This window comes from Chelonia mydas, chromosome 3 (genome assembly GCF_015237465.2).
Source record: "Chelonia mydas isolate rCheMyd1 chromosome 3, rCheMyd1.pri.v2, whole genome shotgun sequence".
NCBI classification, from domain to species: domain Eukaryota; kingdom Metazoa; phylum Chordata; order Testudines; family Cheloniidae; genus Chelonia; species Chelonia mydas.
In genome coordinates, this window is record NC_057851.1 from 9,143,763 (window position 1) to 9,162,134 (window position 18,372).

Here is an 18,372-nt window from a genome sequence, read left to right on the forward strand (position 1 = left end):
TTGAACAGAGACTGGGAATGGCTGGGTCATTACACTAATTGAATCTATGGCCCCATGTTAAGTATCCTCACACCTTCGTACCAACTGTCCGAAATGGGCCATCTTGATTATCACTTCAAAAGTTTTTTTTCCCCTGCTGATAATAGCTCCTCTTTATTAATTAGCCTCTCACAGTTGGTATGGGTACTTCCACCTTTTCATGTTCTCTGTATGTATAAATATCTTCTTGCTATATGTTCCATTCTATGCATCCGATGAAGTGAGCTGTAGCCCACAAAAGCTTATGCTCAAATAAATTTGTTAGTCTCTAAGGTGCTGTTCTTTTAGCTTTACCCCAGTTGATTCTGGACTCTGCCCACTGTTCTCATTTGGGAGGAGGCTCAAATGGAACCTGGAGAAGGTCTCATTGGTTTTTTGGCTGGCGCGGTTGGATCGTGTTTTGGATTGTGAGCTGCCTCCAGGCTTGTTGGGAAGGGTGCGCTAGAAACATGCAGAGTTATTTATTAGTCATTGTTATTCCTCAGCTAGTCACCCTGTGCCTGGCAGAGAAACTACAGTGACGTCAGGCCCAGATTGCCAAGGAACCCAGTCGCAGGGGAATGTGGCTGAGTTTAACTGCGGCCAATTGCCAGCCCCAGGCCCTGAGGAGGGAAGGCAGGAGCCAGGCAATGGAAATGCTATGGGGCCTGATCCTGCACGCTGCTGAGAAGGGCCTGGAGGGGCTGATCGCTCACAAAACTAGGGTGGTCAGGTGCCTGGTTTTTGACCAGAAAGTCAGATCTACTGACAGGACACCCAAAACCCAGTTACTGCAAGCAGGGGAGGCAGGGAGGCACCGGGTCATCATCCTCTCCAGGCCCTACTCAGCTGGGGCCACCTCCTACCGTGGTCGGGTGGCTGCAGCTCCCAGTGCCAGCTCCATAGGCAAGTCCCTCCTGACCCGGGCGGCAGGGAAGGAAGAGGAGTGGATTGGGGTGGAGCCTCAGGGAAAGAGGCAAGGCAGGGGCAGGGGCTTGGGGGAAGAGGTGGGGCAGGGGCAGGGCTTTGCAGGGAATAGGCGGGGCAGGGGAGGTTCCAGCACTCCTGCTGGAGTGTCCAGTTTTTAAATATGACCAAGTTGGCAACTCTCTTCACAACTCCCCTGGACGTCTATGGGAGCTAGGGTGCTGAGCACCTCCAGAAATTGCTCAGGGCCTTGCAGCATGGAGAGATAAACTGCTCTCGGACTGCAGGCCCAGAAGACCGAAAGGTCTAAACGAAGCCCCTTTTGCTAGTCTTTCTCGAGCTCCACCTTCAGGATCTTGACTCATTGACCTTCCTCTAAAGTCCAAGCCTGGAGTTAGCCCCTCCCACCCCTGCCCCCGGTTTTTATGCCTTGTCACAGCGGGGAAATCTCAGGGGGAATCTTAATTGTTCACCCATTTGGCCACAAGTGCTGAACCAGTCAGCTCTTTGCAGGAGGAGGAAAGGAAGCGATCGGCTTCAGGCCAGGTTGAGGTCTAGTTGGACTTTTGCTAGAGCAACACAAAAGCATTAGCAACCAGGGCCGACCAGCCAGCCCTCCGCTCTGATGGACTGTGGGCTCCAGGGTGGCTGCAGACAACTTTTGTGCCTGCAAACAGCCCTTTGTGTGGGCAGATGGGCATTTGGGCTCCCTGCTGCCCAGTCAGCCTGTGCAGATTTGGCCCCAAGTTAACTACTAACCACACAAGTACCCACATGCAAGGCAGCTCTGCATAGTGTTCTGAGAACAGGATTGGTAGTCAGGGCTCCAGTGCTACAAAAGTGACTGGTGATTTGGGGTGTGCAACATGAGACCCTGATTTTGGAAGGGTGGGGGCTCCAGACTCTAAAGTGTCTCAACTTGGGCCCCCAAAATCACTAGTTGTTTTTGATACATGTTGGCTCATAGCCTCAGCTCTGGATCCATGTCTGGAATGGGGTTTGCGACTCACACCTTACTCCACACCGGCCCTAATCTACAAACCAGATCCAAGCAGGCCCAGTGACGGCTAGATTTCATCTCCACTTGAGCGCTCTGAAATAGAGACACCCAAATCACTTCTGAAAATCGAGGCCAGGGATGCTGGCACACAAAGTCTGGCCATGTGGCTGATTAGCTGTGGAACCTGGGGCCAATCGCTTAGCCTTTCTGTAGCTCATTTCCCATATCTGCCAAAGGAGGACCATGGTATTTACCTGCTTTGCAAAGGGGTCGCGAAGATCAATTAGCTGATCTTTGTAAATCTGTGCTAAGTATTATTAATAGCAATTACCTCTGGGTATACAGCAGTGCTCCTAATGGAAGACTCCTTTGCAATATGTTTTCCATTTAATAGGCTCAGGACTATTCAGACAGAAATCTAAAGCTGTGTGGGGCAGGGCCATCCTTAGGATTCATGGGGCCCTATGACATATTGTTAAACTGGTGCCTCTATGTCCGACGGCAGCCCGGGTTCGCATGTGTATTTTAGATAAGGGTGGTCTTTTGAAGGATTTATTTAAAAAACTATATGTCCAAAGATCCAAGCATTTAAGGCTAAAGATGAATCCTCAGATTGTGCATCTAAAAATCTATGCAAGGATTTTTTAGAGATGTGATTTTATAATCGTCAGCAACACACTAATGAAATATTTCTAAAGCAAATTTTAAACTAAGGTCCTGTAAACTGACATGTTCTGATTAAATATTACAATCATGCACAACTTTTTTTGTCAGTAAATTCAGAAACTGACAGTATATACCTGGGGGCTGGCAAATGCCTGTTAAATGGCTTCATTACCACTTGAAGAAAAGGAGTACTTGTGGCACCTTAGAGACTAACAAATTTATTTGAGCATAAGCTTTCGTGAGCTACAGCTCACTTCATCGGATGAAATAAATATTCTCAAATAAATTGGTTAGTCTCTAAGGTGCCACAAGTACTCCTTTTCTTTTTGCGATTACCACTTGAATGGCTCTTTAACAGGTTCAGTGTTGTGCTAATAGGTCTGGCAGGCTGGAGGCTTTTTCACTTTTAAGTACTAGATCCCCTGCAGAGGAAGACTCACCAGGCTACAGCAGCCAGCTGCAGTGGGAGCCTGTAGGAACGGTCAGAACAGGGATAGGAAGAGGCGGAAGGGTGGACACTAAGACCCAGGTGGACCCTATGCCTGGGCCAGTGCATAGGTTTTGGGCTGGACAGACAGGCCTTTACACTTTGCGTGCTGCTCCAAAGAGAAATCAGCTTCCCTGGAAGTTCACTGATGGTGGCAGGTCGTGATACATGCAGCCAGGGAAATGGTGTATGGGTTCGTTTTCTATGTACTGCACCTTTACAATCCAAGGAATCGGCTGGAAGCGGCTGGCATTTTGTGCTCTGCTCCAGTGTAGCATGTTACAGAGGGGAGAAACATACACTGTGCTCTCTCAAGCAGACTTCACTTTGGTTCTTTTCTTTCATTATGTTTTCTCTTATCTAAAATAAAACCCATTGAGTGTATACCTTCTCACTGTGAGCCAAAAACCCAATAGCGAGGAGGATACTCAGTGTTTGGGTCTGTTATTATTCAGACAACAATAGAAGCAGCATGGCTTGATGCCTGACATGCCTTAGGGGATGCCATGTATAGCTTCAGCAAGGAAGTAACAGTTTTAACTCTCAATTTCCTGGCTTTTTCTGTTTAAATGAGATCCATACACTGTCTTTTCGTCATGATCTTTTTATTTCAGTTCACTTGTCATAGCGGTAATATAGAAACAATAGCGGAAACCATGAAAATACAAATCACTCATTGCTCATGTAAATAGCACTTTGTATTGCCACAAAGTTAAGAATTAGATGCTTCCCTTAGGAAAAAAACAAAGAAACCTTTAACAGATGTTGTACTAAGTCTGCAGGCCTCTGGGGCTGGATCCACACCAGCAAATGTGGCAGTCCCGTCATAGGCCAGTCCTGCTCCTATAGGAGTTTTGCCATTGCCTTCAGTGAGAGATCAACAGGATTAGGCCCTGCTGCAGGTGCTAAGGCTGTTTTTTGTTCACGGGGCCTTGTGTGAAGATTTGTGACGGTTTTTGTGCATGTGGATTCGCTCTCCCTGAGTTTCACAGTGCACTTCGGGTCTGAACAAACTCAGAAACCTCAGAGCAAAACTCAGCAGAGACCCACTGCATTTCAGCTGCTTTTGCAGCAAAGCCATTTGAAACCACAGCCACTTGGCTTGAAAGAGCCACGAACCATTTGTTGCACTTGGTCTGGATTCTGAGTGTGGGGTGTGACGTGACACCCAGGGAGCTGCACATGGCTGTGTGGTTTTTTTTAACCAAAGTCTGGCATTGGTCTGCTTTACAGAAGCTACTACCACAGGACTATTGCAGTCCATATCATACACATGTGGCACAACTGGCCATGGAGTGTGACTACTTCAAGTCAAGGAACTGAGACACTTCCTTCTTCTCAGAACAAAAAAGGCACCAGTCAACTCTGCAGATGATTATTTGGGCCAGATCCTCAGCTGGCATAAAGCCATCTATTTACCTTAGGCACTTATAGGTACCCATTGCACCTCGCAATCTTTTAATGCATTTCTACTTACAACAGCCCTGTGAGGCAGCGAAGTGCTGCTATGCCCATTGTACAGATGGGGAACTGAGGCACAGAGACTTGCCCAAGGCCATACAGGAAATCTGTGGTGGAGCAGGGAGTTGACCCCAGGTTTCCCAAGGCCCAGCCTAGCACCCAACCACTGGACCATCCTGCCCTCCTTCAAGGAAGCTGCAGTGTTTCACACCAGTGAAGGATCTGGCCCTTTGTCTGCAAAATCCCATTCCCCTACCCCCACCAGATATGTAAATGTTGTTGTTGTTGCTATAGACAGCTGTTCTGTTAAGTGTCTGGACCCACTATTCTTTTGCTGGTGAGTAACAACAACAAACTGTGACCGATTTTGTCTTGTTTCCTTTACAGCTGCTTCCCACCCACACAAAACCCACCCCTTCATTTTCACCCTGTTTATAGCCTCCGTGCTCAAGTCCACAAGGCAGGCAGCTGCTGGTGAAGGCTCTTGGCTAGCATGGTGATGTGCATGGTGTACAAATCTAGACACAGGGACAGATTACACTGAAGACCTTGCACAGTGCTTGTGTGTTGCATCCCTCGTTAGTGCCTGGTCCCCACAAAGAATAGCAGCCTACTAGTGCTACTTGCTGATGGACACACTTCTGTTGCTCAACTGGTAGAGCTCAGTGCTGAAAGTCACAGGTTCAGTTCTTGCTGATGACAGAAGCTGGAGGATCGTCATACTTGCATTGAGATGGCTGAGGATCCTTCAGAGCCTATCCATATCCCCCCGGCTGGAGGTGTAGCTGTTGAGTAACGTGCTACACCAGCCAGTGAGCGATCAGGGGCAGGAATCAAGCTTGACATCATTTTTTATTTTACAAAAATGTGCATTTTGACTAACAGCTGGCAATTCTGAGCATTCCATCTCTAATAAATACAATGATTCATTTCTTAAACCCCCATCTTTGAAATGTCTCACCCCAGCTACCCTGATCTGATTATTATTATACTTACACTAACTTTTCACAGTGACTGAGTGAGTCCTTGATGGCTCAGAAATGAGATCCATCTATTCCCGTCTTAAAAGACTGTCCATTGTGATAAATCCAATCTGGGTGTCTTTAGTTACGTAATAACCAGTCACTCATGTCCCATTCCTTCTGTTAGTCAGATGCACCTACCTCCTTCCTGAAACTGATTGGATTTTTTTCATCAAAGCGTTTTTTCAGTGCAAACTCGCTTTTAGATCCAAATGAAAACATTCATTTTTGGTTGACATTTTCTGGGTTTTGGTAAAAAAAAAAAATTGTTTTTAAGTACCTTTTTTGTCTTTTGGCAAAAAATTTGACTGCAAATATTTCTGAAAGCCAACAATATTTCATTTTTGGTTTTTCATTGAAAAAAAAACAATTCTACAGGATTTTTTGGAAAATAAGCATTTTTCAAAATTTCCTGCAAAAATACGGTAATTGGTATTTGGATCAGTTCTACTCCCATCCCTGTGTTAAAAAAATCAAGGTCCTGACTCATATTGGTTAGCACATGCACAGCTGTCTATTGAATTTAAAGGGACGATGTACATGAGTAAGTGCTCATCAGTGTAACGGTTACACAATGTACTCCAAGTATGCTACGGTAGTGGTCCAAAACCAGAGTATTGCTAGGCACAGTGTTGCCTAGTGAATAGCGTATCACGCTAGCACTCAGGAGCCCTGCGTTCTAATCTCAGCTCTGCTATTAGCCTGCTGGGTGACCGAGGGCAAGTCATTGGACCACTCGGTGCCTCAGTTTCCCCATCTGTAAAATAGGGATAATTATAGAACTGTAAGGCTGGAAGGGACCTCAAGAAGTCATTGCAACACTGGCGTACCAGGTGCCAGCTCTATGCCAAGGCCCCCACATCTCAGCTGAATGCTGGCAAATACATAGCTAGAATCAGTCTGTTGAAAGTATTAAAATAAGTATTAGAATGGTAAGAATGTGTTTAGACTTTATTGAATGCTTGCGAGTCAATGCATGCATTAATCTCACATATAACCTCTGTATCCTATATTGTAAGGTAATATCTAGTGGTTCTCAACCTGCGGCCCAATCAGCACACAGCTGCGGACCATGTGACATCCTCAGGGCCATACAGGGAACATTGGATGGGCCCACATAACACATTGTGGGCCACATATGCTGCCCACAATGGTAAATAGGTTGAGAACCACTGAAAGCAGTTGTATTATGAGTCCCTGTGAAAATGACTGTGTAAATTATCAGACAGGAAAGACATTAATTGGCATGAAGGGCTGATCTTCAGCAGAAGGTGTTACATCCTTCCCAGAAGGCAAGGACCATCGATACCAGATGAAGCACTGTAGGACAGTGCAACTGGAATTTCCCTACATGCAGTCAACAGGAGGACAAAAAACTTCTTTGTCCTGCTGTCCTCCATGTGAAGAAGAGTCATGCAAGTGGATTCCTCCCATCAACTGAGTTTGCAACTCAGAGTACATGGCAGTAGGGGGATGAAAACCACAAACCAAAGGAATTTAGTATTTCTATGCTGCTTGGACTCTGGGGGGCACAGTGTTTCTAGGCATAAGTGAGAGATCCCCAGTTGCTTAGCCTGGGTTAGCCCTAAAAGACATACAGAGCTTGCCGATTATAGAAGCTCCTATTACCTTTTGCAATTTAAGATTGTAACTCATTTGTGTATCTATGTTTACTTGCTTTAACCTTGTAAATAACTCTCTGGTTTCCTTTTCTTATTTAATTAATCTTTAGTTAGTTTGTTATAGGATTGGCTACAAGCATTGTCTTTGGTGTGAGAGCTAGGGTGCAAGTGACCTGGGGTAAGTGACTGATCCGTTGGGACTGAGAGTAACCTGAATATTGCTGTGCTCCTTGGTGTAAGGGACCATCTATCACAAAGGTATGCTCACCTGGTTGGTGAGACAGATCAGAATACCCAATGGGACTGTCTGTGACTCCACGCTAAGGGTGCTGTAGTGCCAGAGGAGTTTACCCATGGTAATTGGCTGTGAAATCTAAGTGTAGATCTGGAGTTTGTGTCTTGGTTACTAACAGTCTGGCCTGAGGCAGGTACCCATGGTCTTGAGCACTGCAGGCAGCAATACGTCTAATCCATCCCTCCTCACTGAGGCAGGGTTAAGTAAACCTAGACGATCCCTGACAGATGTTTGTCTTAAAAACCTCCAGGGACAGGGATTCTACACCCTCCTGTAGTAACCCATTCCTCTACTTAACTCTCCTTATATAAGTTATATTTAGAAAGTTTTTTCTCGTATCTAACCTAAATCCCCCTTGTTTCAGTGAAGCCCATTACTTCTTCTCCTCCCCTTGGTGGACATTGGAGCCCAACCGATCACCGTCCTCTTTATAACAGCCTTTAACGTGTTTTAAAATTATCAATCCTCTCTCAGTCTTCTCAAGGCTAGACATGTCAGGTTTTTTTAACCTTTCATCAGAGGTCAGGTTTTCTCAATCTTTTATTGCTTTTGTTGCTCTCCTCTAGATTCTCTCCAATTTGTCCACATCTTTCTACAAGTGCGGCACCCAAAACTGGACACAGTACTCCAGATGAGGCCTCACCAGTGCTGAGTAGAGTGGGACAGCTACCTCCCAGGTCTTACTTATGACACTCCTGTTAATACACCTCAGAATGATATTAGCCTTTTTCACAATTGCATCACATTGTTGGCTCATATTTAATCTGTGATCCATTATAACCCCCAGATCCTTTTCAGCAGTACTATGACCTAGCCAGTTATTCACTATTTTGTAGTTGTGCATTTGATTTTACCTTTCTAAGTGAAGTACTGTACACTTGTCTTTATTGAATTTCTTCTTGTTGATTTCAGACCAATTCTCTAAGTTATCGAGGTTATTTTGAATTCTAATCTTCAAAGTGCAGTAATCCATCCCAGTTTGGTGTCACCTGCAAATTTTACAAGTGTAATCTTCACTCCATCATCCAAATCATTAATTAAAATATTTAATAGCACCAGACCTAGGACAGACCCCTGCAGGACCCCACTAGACACATCCCCCAGCAAACCATTGATAACCCACTTGCCCTAGTAGTTTCATCTAGATGGCATTTCCCTAGTTTGCTTATGAGAATATCATATGGGACTGTGTCAAAAGCCTTTTGAAGTCAAGATATATCACATCTACCGCTTTCCCCCATATCAACCAGGCCAGTAAGCCTCTCAAAGAATGAAATTAGGTTGGTTTGGCATGATTTGTTCTTGACAAATCCATGCTGGTTATTCCTTATAACACTATTATCCTCTAGGTGCTTACTAATGATGGTCTGATAATTTGTTCCCGTGCCTTTCTGGGTATTGATAACGAAACTGACCTCCTTTGTAAATTGCTTTGAGATCTGCTCATCAAAAGCACTGCTAAGAGCTGGGTATTACTGTTACTGTCGTAATCAGCCATTGCTACAGAACACTGCAGTACTGGACCAGCGCTGTAGGATACTGTCGATACTTTAATCAAGACTGAATGTTAGCAGTGGTCACGCACCCATGACAGACCTCCTGACCGGTTTCTGGGAGATTAATACCCCATGCATAAGAGGTGGCTAACTGGCATGCCTTACTGCAATAAGGATCGGTTAATGACCTCCAGTGACAATCTTGAGCCACTGCTCACTCTGAAAGCTATTGTAGTTTCCGATTAAATGATATGGACACCCTGGAGCTACTAAAGCCCAAATCATTCAAGGGAAGGAAAAAACTAAACCGAAAAGACTTCACTGCCCTGTCATTCCTTTCTAGGTCCCTGTGGATTCTGATGGGCTTATACACATTATAAAATTTGCGATCAAAGACGTGCAGGTGCCTCTGTCTGCGCCCTCTGCCATTCACCAGAAGAGCTTCCTCCAAGCCGACGCTCGGGAAACTGATTTGTGAAGCTGATCTCGCAGGTAGGGAAGAGCACAGCTGGCCTGGTGTGACGAGTAATGCAACTTAGGGACAGAAGTTCCTTTACGCTTGTGAAGAATGGAGGGCATTGCCCCAGAGATCTGTGTTCGGTGAAGGCTTAGAAGGGACGGAAGCAGAGCCTTGAAACAATCCTGATACAATATAGACTGATGGCTCTGTTTGGCAGTAAATGGTCACTCTCTGTGTTGCTGAGCACACGCTCACACCACAGATCAACAGCAGACTTGGCAATAGCTCTCTTTCTTGTAGTAATTTTACAGTAATTCTTACTATTGTGGTCACTAGGAAACATATCTGTTTTCCTCTTTACATTTCCTTCTTTTATTTGGATACGGCTAGCCTGGCACGCTGGAGGCTGATCCTGGGGAGTGTTGGCCGAGGCCCACCTGATGCCAGTGGGATGGGGATGTGGGCCATCACAGTGCTGGTCTATTGCCCTATGTTTCTTAGTCCGTTTGGGGGATAACCGAGCCGCCTTGTACGGCTGTTGTAGAGAAAACAAGTTAAGAATGAAATCCAGAACATTTGCAGCCCTGATCATATCCTCCAGGGGGCACAGACCAGCCTGAATCGCTGTATAAATGTATATGATGTCCATAGTTACCATTCACAGCGAAGGCACAAGTCAGGACAAGCCCAGCTTCTCTGCCGTTCTTTTGGGATTGTGCACGACATAAACCCACTATAACTCATCCCTTGGAAGCACGGCTGCCATTGGAAATCAGCTTTCTAATCAAGACAGCAACTCTCAGCCCCTCCAGACAGAGGAGTATCATTGGTTTTTAGAGGAGCCATGGTTTCTGGCCCCAGGCGGATGAAAGGGGTTTTGCTTTGGTGCATGGCTGTACTTGTAACCTTCCCTTTGATTTCCAAGCACCTGGGAGATCCAGTGGCCTCCTGCTGCCTCGCAGATCCTTCTGGCACGCCACTGTCTTTTACAATTACTTACGGATGAGGAGGAGGAGGTGGGATTGCACTTGCAAAGGAGCAGACTAAACTGCAGGTGTTAGCCTCAGAGGCTCTTCCTGGTTCCTGATGGTTCTAATACCCCAGCTTGTCTGTAGGCTTCTCCATACTGTGTCAGGGCTGAGATCTACCGGCACCACCTGGAGGCAAGGGCAGCTGTGGGATCTACCGCATTTTACCTCTTCCCCTCTGCGTCCTCTTTGAGTCTTCAGCTCTGGCAGTTCAGTGGAGGGATCCCTCTGTCTGCACCTCCGCTCCCCCAGGGGTGCTCCCTCCCGTGCCCCCCTCCCCGCTCTAGCACAGCGAGAACCTGCGGGAGTTGATGTTCATCTTGGTGACGCCGATGAGCTTGAGGGGTGCGGAGAGGCTGAAGGCGCTCATGAGCGGGAAGTCGCAGAAGAGGTCGGCGAGCTCGTCCCGCTCCTCCAGCTCGTAGGTGGCGTCGTTGAGCATGCGCCGGTGCAGGTGGCAAGTCTGCTCGATCTTCAGCTTGTTGATGTCGCTGCGCAGCCGCATGAGCTGCCGTGCCAGTTGCTGGTCCTGCAGGCGCATTTCTGTCTGAAACACAGAGACGGGGGGGCGGCAATCAGTCACCACAGCACTCGGGATTCATAGAATATCATGGTTGGAAGGGACCTCAGGAGGTCATCTAGTCCAACCCCCTGCTCAAAGCAGGACCAATCCCCAACTAAATCATCCCAGCCAGGGCTTGTCAAGCCTGACCTTAAAAACTTCTAAGGAAGGAGATTTTACCACCTCCCTAGCTAACGCATTCCAGTGTTTCACCACCCTCTTGGTGAAAAAGTTTTTCCTAATATCCAACCTAAACCTCCCCCACTGCAACTTGAGACCATTACTCCTTGTCCTGTCCTCTTCTACCACTGAGAATAGTCTAGAACCATCCTCTCTGGAACCACCTCTCAGGTAGTTGAAAGTAGCTATCAAATCCCCCCTCATTCTTCTCTTCTGCAGACTAAACAATCCCAGTTCCCTCAGCCTCTCCTCATAAGTCATGTGTTCCAGACCCCTAATCATTTTTGTTGCCCTTCGCTGGACTCTCTCCAATTTATCCACATCCTTCTTGTAGTGTGGGGCCCAAAACTGGACACAGTACTCCAGATGAGGCCTCACCAATGTCGAATAGAGGGGAACGATCACATCCCTCGATCTGCTCGCTATGCCCCTACTTATACATCCCAAAATGCCATTGGCCTTCTTGGCAACAAGGGCACACTGCTGACTCATATCCAGCTTCTCGTCCACTGTCACCCCTAGGTCCTTTTCCGCAGAACTGCTGCCTAGCCATTCGGTCCCTAGTCTGTAGCGGTGCATTGGGTTCTTCCGTCCTAAGTGCAGGACCCTGCACTTATCCTTATTGAACCTCATCAGATTTCTTTTGGCCCAATCCTCCACTTTGTCTAGGTCCCTCTGTATCCTATCCCTGCCCTCCAGCGTATCTACCACTCCTCCTAGTTTAGTATCATCCGCAAATTTGCTGAGGGTGCAATCCACACCATCCTCCAGATCATTTATGAAGATATTGAACAAAACCGGCCCCAGGACTGACCCCTGGGGCACTCCACTTGACAGCGGCTGCCAACTAGACATGGAGCCATTGATCACTACCCGTTGAGCCCGACAATCTAGCCAACTTTCTACCCACCTTATAGTGCATTCATCCAGCTCATACTTCTTTAACTTGCTGACAAGAATACTGTGGGAGACCGTGTCAAAAGCTTTGCTAAAGTCAAGAAACAATACATCCACTGCTTTCCCTTCATCCACAGAACCAGTAATCTCATCATAGAAGGTGATTAGATAAGTCAGGCATGACCTTCCCTTGGTGAATCCATGCTGACTGTTCCTGATCACTTTCCTCTCATGTAAGTGCTTCAGGATTGATTCTTTGAGGACCTGCTCCATGATTTTTCCGGGGACTGAGGTTTCACCCAGCTTCCCTCTCCCTTTAGCTGAGGGCACTTTAATTTATCTCGGAGTGAGCAGCACTTAAGAGAAACAGCAATTATAGATGAGGAAAGAATTCTCAGGGAATTGTTCCCACCGCCCTGGGTCAGATCGCCTGCTGGCGTAAATCAGCCTAACTCCATGGAGTTAGGCTGATATACACCAGCTCAGGGTCTGGTGCATTACATTCACCAGGGGCTTGTCCCACCCGGTTTTAAGTGGCTCCTGCAATGGGGCTGCCCATGGGAGATGCTGTTCTGCATTATAGTAGATCTCACTGCTTAGAAGTTGTTTCCTGATATCTAGCCTTGAAAGGTGGCAGATTCAAAAAGCATAAAAGGAAATGCCCTTTCACCCAACACATTATTAGGCTGTGGAACTCATTGCCACTGGATCTCATGGGCCAAAAGATTAGCAAGATTCGAAGAGGGATTGGACATTATACGGAGAATAAGAATAGCCAGCGTTAGATTAATAAATACCAAGAAAATAAAGAGCTTTGGAAGGGAAATAAAAACCTCAGGCTCTGGGGCTTAGGCCAGCCTGTGACTATTGCAGACCAGGCTGAGATTGAATGTGGAGAGCAAATTGTGTCACACCTGCCAGTTGTGGGATTCTCACACCTTCCTTCGAACTGTCTTGTACTGGCCACTGCTGGAGACAGGATACTGGACTAGAGGGAACCTGCATCTGATCCAGTCTGGCCATTCCAAAGTTCCTAAATGTTGCTTTAAGAACATACGAACGGCCATACTGGGTCAGACCAAAGGTCCATCCAGCCCAGTATCCTGTCTACCGACAGTGGCCAGTGCCAGGTGCCCCAGAAGGAGTGAACCTAACAAGTAATGATCAAGTGATCTCTCTCCTGCCATCCATCTCCACCCTCTGACAAACAGAGGCTAGGCTTTCATCAGTTTCAGTCTGCTTCTCCGACCTGGTACCTCCTAACCAACCCCGCTCTCTTTCTGGGGCTTGCCCTCTTCAAATACGTGTAGATGGCTTTCATTTTCCAACCTGGGGCCTGCTCCCAATCCCACTGGAGTTAGTGGAAAGACTCCCATTGATGTCAATAGGTTTTGGATCAGGCCCTTGGTGGTTTTCTGGCCAAGCCAGAGCACATTCAGCCACACTCTGACACCGATCTAGCTCTTTTCATCTTTTCCCATAAGTCAGCTCCTCCACCCCCTTTATGATTTTTGTCGCCTTTCTCTGGGCTCCCTCCAGTTTGAGCCTGTATCTGTTCCTGAGCTGCTCAGAAACAGACACAGAGCATCAGGCTAATCCCTGCCCTGTGGGCTTTTGCTGCAGAGGGGCTGGAGGGCACCCTGGGGGAATGCCCGTGAGGCAGGGGGCACAAAGTCTGCTCATGTGGCTCAATGCATTCCTCCCACGCACAGAGACAAGGGGCGATAGAAGGTGGCAGGGACAGTGGCCAGGGCAGTCCTATGTCCCAGCAGTTCAGTTCTGAAAAGTCCTCACAGGGCCATTGCAACAGGACCGTGAGTTAGGGGGTTGCCCCAGCTTGTATCAGGGGCCGAACTAGCCCCTGGCAGGCCCTGAGCAGGAGAAGCACAAGCTGCTTCCTCTCTGTCTCTGCACAGGCAATGTTGCAGGGGAAAGACCCTGCTGCCTTGCCCAGGGATGGTCTCAGTGCAGGCCTGGGGGTGGAACCACTGCCTTGCAGGACCAGGGACTGGGAGTGTGGCCTGGTTCTATCCCTGCCATTTTGTGGGACCTTGGGTAAGTCGCTGAGCAACTCTGGGCCTCAGTTTCCCCTCCTGTCAGTCCTCTGCCTCCCTGGGGTGCTGTGAGGCCTTGTGCTCGATAGGTGTGCTCAGGGCTGATGTAAACACAATTAGGATTAATCAGGGGCAGGTTTCTCTCACTGCAGTGGTGACAGATGGATGGCCGAGCCTGCCAGGCCCTGGCAAAATGTGCCCGAATGCCCTAAGAACATGGTGAAAACCTTGGATCCTCATCTCAGTGGCTGGGGGAGGACTGAGTCACGGTTACGCAATTACACCAGGCTCAGAGGCAGCTTATTTGTAGCACTGTCAGCATTTGTGATGTCATTCCTTTCTCTTCCCCACACAACCGCCACCCCCCCGAGCAAAACGGAGCCTTACAAAGTATTGATGTTGTTGAAATGTTTCCATTTCTGGGGGAAGTTTTCTGACTTTTCTGCAGGCGTTTTTATCGTTTTAACCAAAGAGGCTGGCAAAATGGCTGCCGAAAGTTTCTGTTTATTAAGGATGTCGACAACCATTTTGATTGCGTTTTCGCTACTGTTTTCGGTTAATGGTCTAAAAAAAAAATGCTTTAAAAAAGTCACAGAAATGTTGAAATAACAGAAGAGGGGTCCTTGACATGAACTCCACTTGGACAGTTCCAATTGTGTCACGAAACTAGCTTTTCCTTTTCTGGAACCCACTCTGGCCTTTCTGACAAGGCGCTGATACGCTGTTAGGGCACCCTGACGTTTTCACACAAGCCAAAATACCAAGATGGCAGATGGTGCTCACAGCTCTAATCTCAGACTTTCCTCTCCCCTTCCTGCCCGCCCCATGGCGACAGCTGAGGTTTTAACAAGGCGAGCCATGAATACTATTCTCAGCTCTGCTGGGCAAGTCACTGTCATTCTCTTTGCCAGTTCCAACACCTTGCACTTTGAGATCTCCGCATGCAAAGGGCTCTGAGTGTGCTAAGCAGCATTATCATCCCCACAGGCTAAATCACAAAGAGAGAGAGACAACGCACCAGAAACAGGAGCTGCAGTGACTGATGGTAGCAACATTTTCCCAGGGAGATAAAGCTCTCCTCCAGCTTTGTTCGCTTCTGTGGCGGGTGGGGTTAGGGGCTGGGTGGGAAGTTGCTTCTCTTTCGGCTGAGCTCCGTTAAGAAGAGCTGCCTTTTTCCTTCCAGAAAATACATAAAGGAAAAAGAAACAAAGCTTTGTGATGGCTGACAAAAGGATTATCAGCACAATGGAGCAATGACGCTGGAGACTCTGCCCATCTCTGATTGGGATCTGACGTTCAGAGTTTTGCTTCTTGAGAACTAACATGCATCTTGTGTGGTAACAACTCCTTCGGGGTGTTTACACATTTGAGGCATGTATTTGTGGTGACTGGGCTATGGGTGGAATCCATGAGGCCATGTTCCACTCATGGGGAGTTGGCTTGAGATACACAAAGGAAAACCAGGCATCACCAAAGGCTTGTTCAGTCTAAAATAACCATCACCACAATGGAACTATGGCAATTTACAGCAGTGTGAATCTGCCTCTATATAGCTCACTTCCCTGATGTGACGATTTTCAGGGGTGCTGAGCACCCACAGATCCCATGAACTTCAACTGCAGTTCTGGGTGCTCAGTAGCTCTGAGAATCAGACCCCCTGCCCTCCGCACTTACAGAGCACCTTTCCCTGGAGGATCTCAAATCTCTCTGAGACCAATTGATCGCTCCCTCCCCATGAATGCGAGGGGCTATGTATTGGAGCTGTTCCCATTTTACAGAGGGGCAAACCATGGTGCAGCAACATTGGAATTGCTGATCTCTGAGCCATCTAGGCAGTTCACTTGTTACTGATGGGAGACCGGACCAGATCTGCAGAGGAAGGTTAAGTGACTTGTCCAAGATCACCCAGCAGAGCTTGGGGCAGAAACCAGAAATCCTAACTGTGGCTCTGCTATTCTAGTTCCTAGTTGACAGTAATGGAAACACCTAATCCCAGTTTGACAGAAGGCACTGTAAATTATGAATGACCTCCGTTATAAAGGGACACTGTCAGGTAGACAGAGTTCTACACAACTTACTGGAAAGAGTGGACAAGGCTATTGTTTGTGTCAGTGGCCACAGTTGTTTTTCAATTTAAACATTCCCCTGCTGGGCCAGCAACACAACTGTAACACGTGGCTCAACTTCATCTGACCTGGACAATGAAACCAATCATAAATACACAGGTAAACAGCCCAGCTGTGTGAAGAACAAACAACTGACAGCATGATTGGTGAACAGTCAATTGGATATTCCAGAATCCAGTTCAGAAGTGGCTGGTAAGAAATCTCTTTCAATATGATTTCTGTTTTGAACAGATCCATTTACATTTAAAAAGGCAGGAGAGCAGAACACCCCAACTGAACCCTGTCATATAATCAGAGGGGTGTGGATCCTATTTTATCATGGAAATCTGGAAATTAGAGGCGGAAAAGACCAGCTAGCACAACTAGTGCCTGGTCCTACTTCTGTTGAAGTCAAAACTCCCGTTGACTTCAACAGTGCAAGACTGAGCCCTGAATTCCTGCCCCTGCCAATGCAGGATTATTCCTTAGTGTCGATTTATTCGCATTTTAAGGAGAATTTGCTCTCCTCTTTCCTACTTGCTCAGTTTTCAACAAGGGACGCAGAAATGCCCCATTGGTTTTGTCCCATTCTGAGACAACAGAAGGTATGCGTCCCAGCTATTGGAGCTAAGGAGAGTGATCTCTTTAGATAAGCTATTACCAGCAGGAGAGTGGGGTGGGGGGAGAGAAAACCTTTTGTAGTGATAAACACCCATTTTTTCATGGTCTGTGTGTATAAAAACATCTTCTGTATTTTCCACAGTATGCATCCGATGAAGTGAGCTGTAGCTCATGAAAGCTTATGCTCAAATAAATTGGTTAGTCTCTAAGGTGCCAGAAGTCCTCCTTTTCTTTTAGCTATTGGTATATAACCTCCATTTTCATGTGGCGCAGCAGTGAAGTCTCAGTACCTCCTTCCTAACCAAAGGGATGCATCCTGCTCACCCTCAGCAGCCCAGAAGGCCCTTTATCAGATATTTACAGTGGAGAGCACATTATAGTAGAGAGTTTCATGGACCTACCTCTCTTTCCATTCCCATCCATGCAGATCACTCCCCTCTCAGTGCAACCCCATAATAGTCCTGTCCATCTAGATAAGGTACTTATAAAGTCTCCATTACGGTAGTATCTGAGCACTTTGCAATCCTTAATGTAAGTGCTATAAGCTCAGTGTACAGATGGGGAACTGAAGCACAGAGAGTCTGAGCTTGTCTACACAGGGTAGGGGCTGGGGGCAGGGGGTGGGAATGAGTCCACCTTAACTTTAGTTAGTGCGCACTCCAATGACTTGTGTCCATACAACACAAGGAATACAGTGTACTAACAGGCCAGTCAATCCATGTTCTGTACTCTGCTTTGAAAGCGGATTAAGTTCCTTGTTACAGCGTCCCACATTCTAAGTTAGTGTCCTAATCACTGCACTGTCCTTCCTCTCTGCTTTTAATGATAGTCAGTACTTCTGTGGGACAGTAATATTAGGAAAATATTTCATTTGTTTTTAACCTCTTTCCATGGCATACACCTGATAGAAAGAAAAAGAAACCAGCACCATAGGAGCAGCCAGCTCTCTGCACACCACCAGCAAGGGCCCCTTGGACCATCATTTGGGAGCCTGTGCCCCTCGCTTCAGTGGAGCTAAGGAGGGGGAAGAGCACAGAAAAGCTGCCCCAGGGAACTCCTGTGTTCCATAGGGTGATATTTCCCAGCATCTCTCTCTGTTGCAATGCAGATCAGGGCAGTGGGAGGAGAATGGTCCTGGCCAATCAGGCTGCAGCTGGCTGACTGAGTTAGAATTGAGAAACACTGGTGGGGCAGCGGATGGAAGTTGCATTGCAACGGTCCATGCTGTCATAAAGAGAGAGCTTTGCTCGCCCGGGCTGCCAGTCCGGCATCTCTCAGTAAATCCAATCTCAGAAAAGCCAAAGGACTCCTCCCCATCCCCCCACAACACCAGCACAATCTGCAATGAGGTGCACGTCAACAGTGCTCCTGCTCGAGCTTCTTCTTCCGAATTCAGTTTAGTGCCCATTTAGCTCATTTTGGGAGCAGAGGCTGGGATAAAAATAGGCCCATTTGGAAACCTGTTGCAGAG

At 47.2% G+C, this 18,372-nt stretch overlaps 2 protein-coding genes across 3 annotated transcripts in view; one reads left to right on the top strand and one right to left on the bottom strand.

Moving 5' to 3' along the window:
- Positions 1-18,372, top strand: part of BLK (BLK proto-oncogene, Src family tyrosine kinase) — a 150,753-nt gene that overhangs the window by 15,217 nt on the left and 117,164 nt on the right. The gene's annotated exons all lie outside the window — the stretch shown is intronic.
- Positions 6,999-18,372, bottom strand: part of FAM167A (family with sequence similarity 167 member A) — a 33,732-nt gene continuing 22,358 nt past the window's right edge. The window contains exon 3 of the mRNA XM_037893861.2: positions 6,999-11,029. Coding sequence (XP_037749789.1) covers positions 10,766-11,029 — 264 coding nt within the window. The 3' untranslated portion in view covers positions 6,999-10,765. The remainder of the gene's footprint in view (positions 11,030-18,372) is intronic.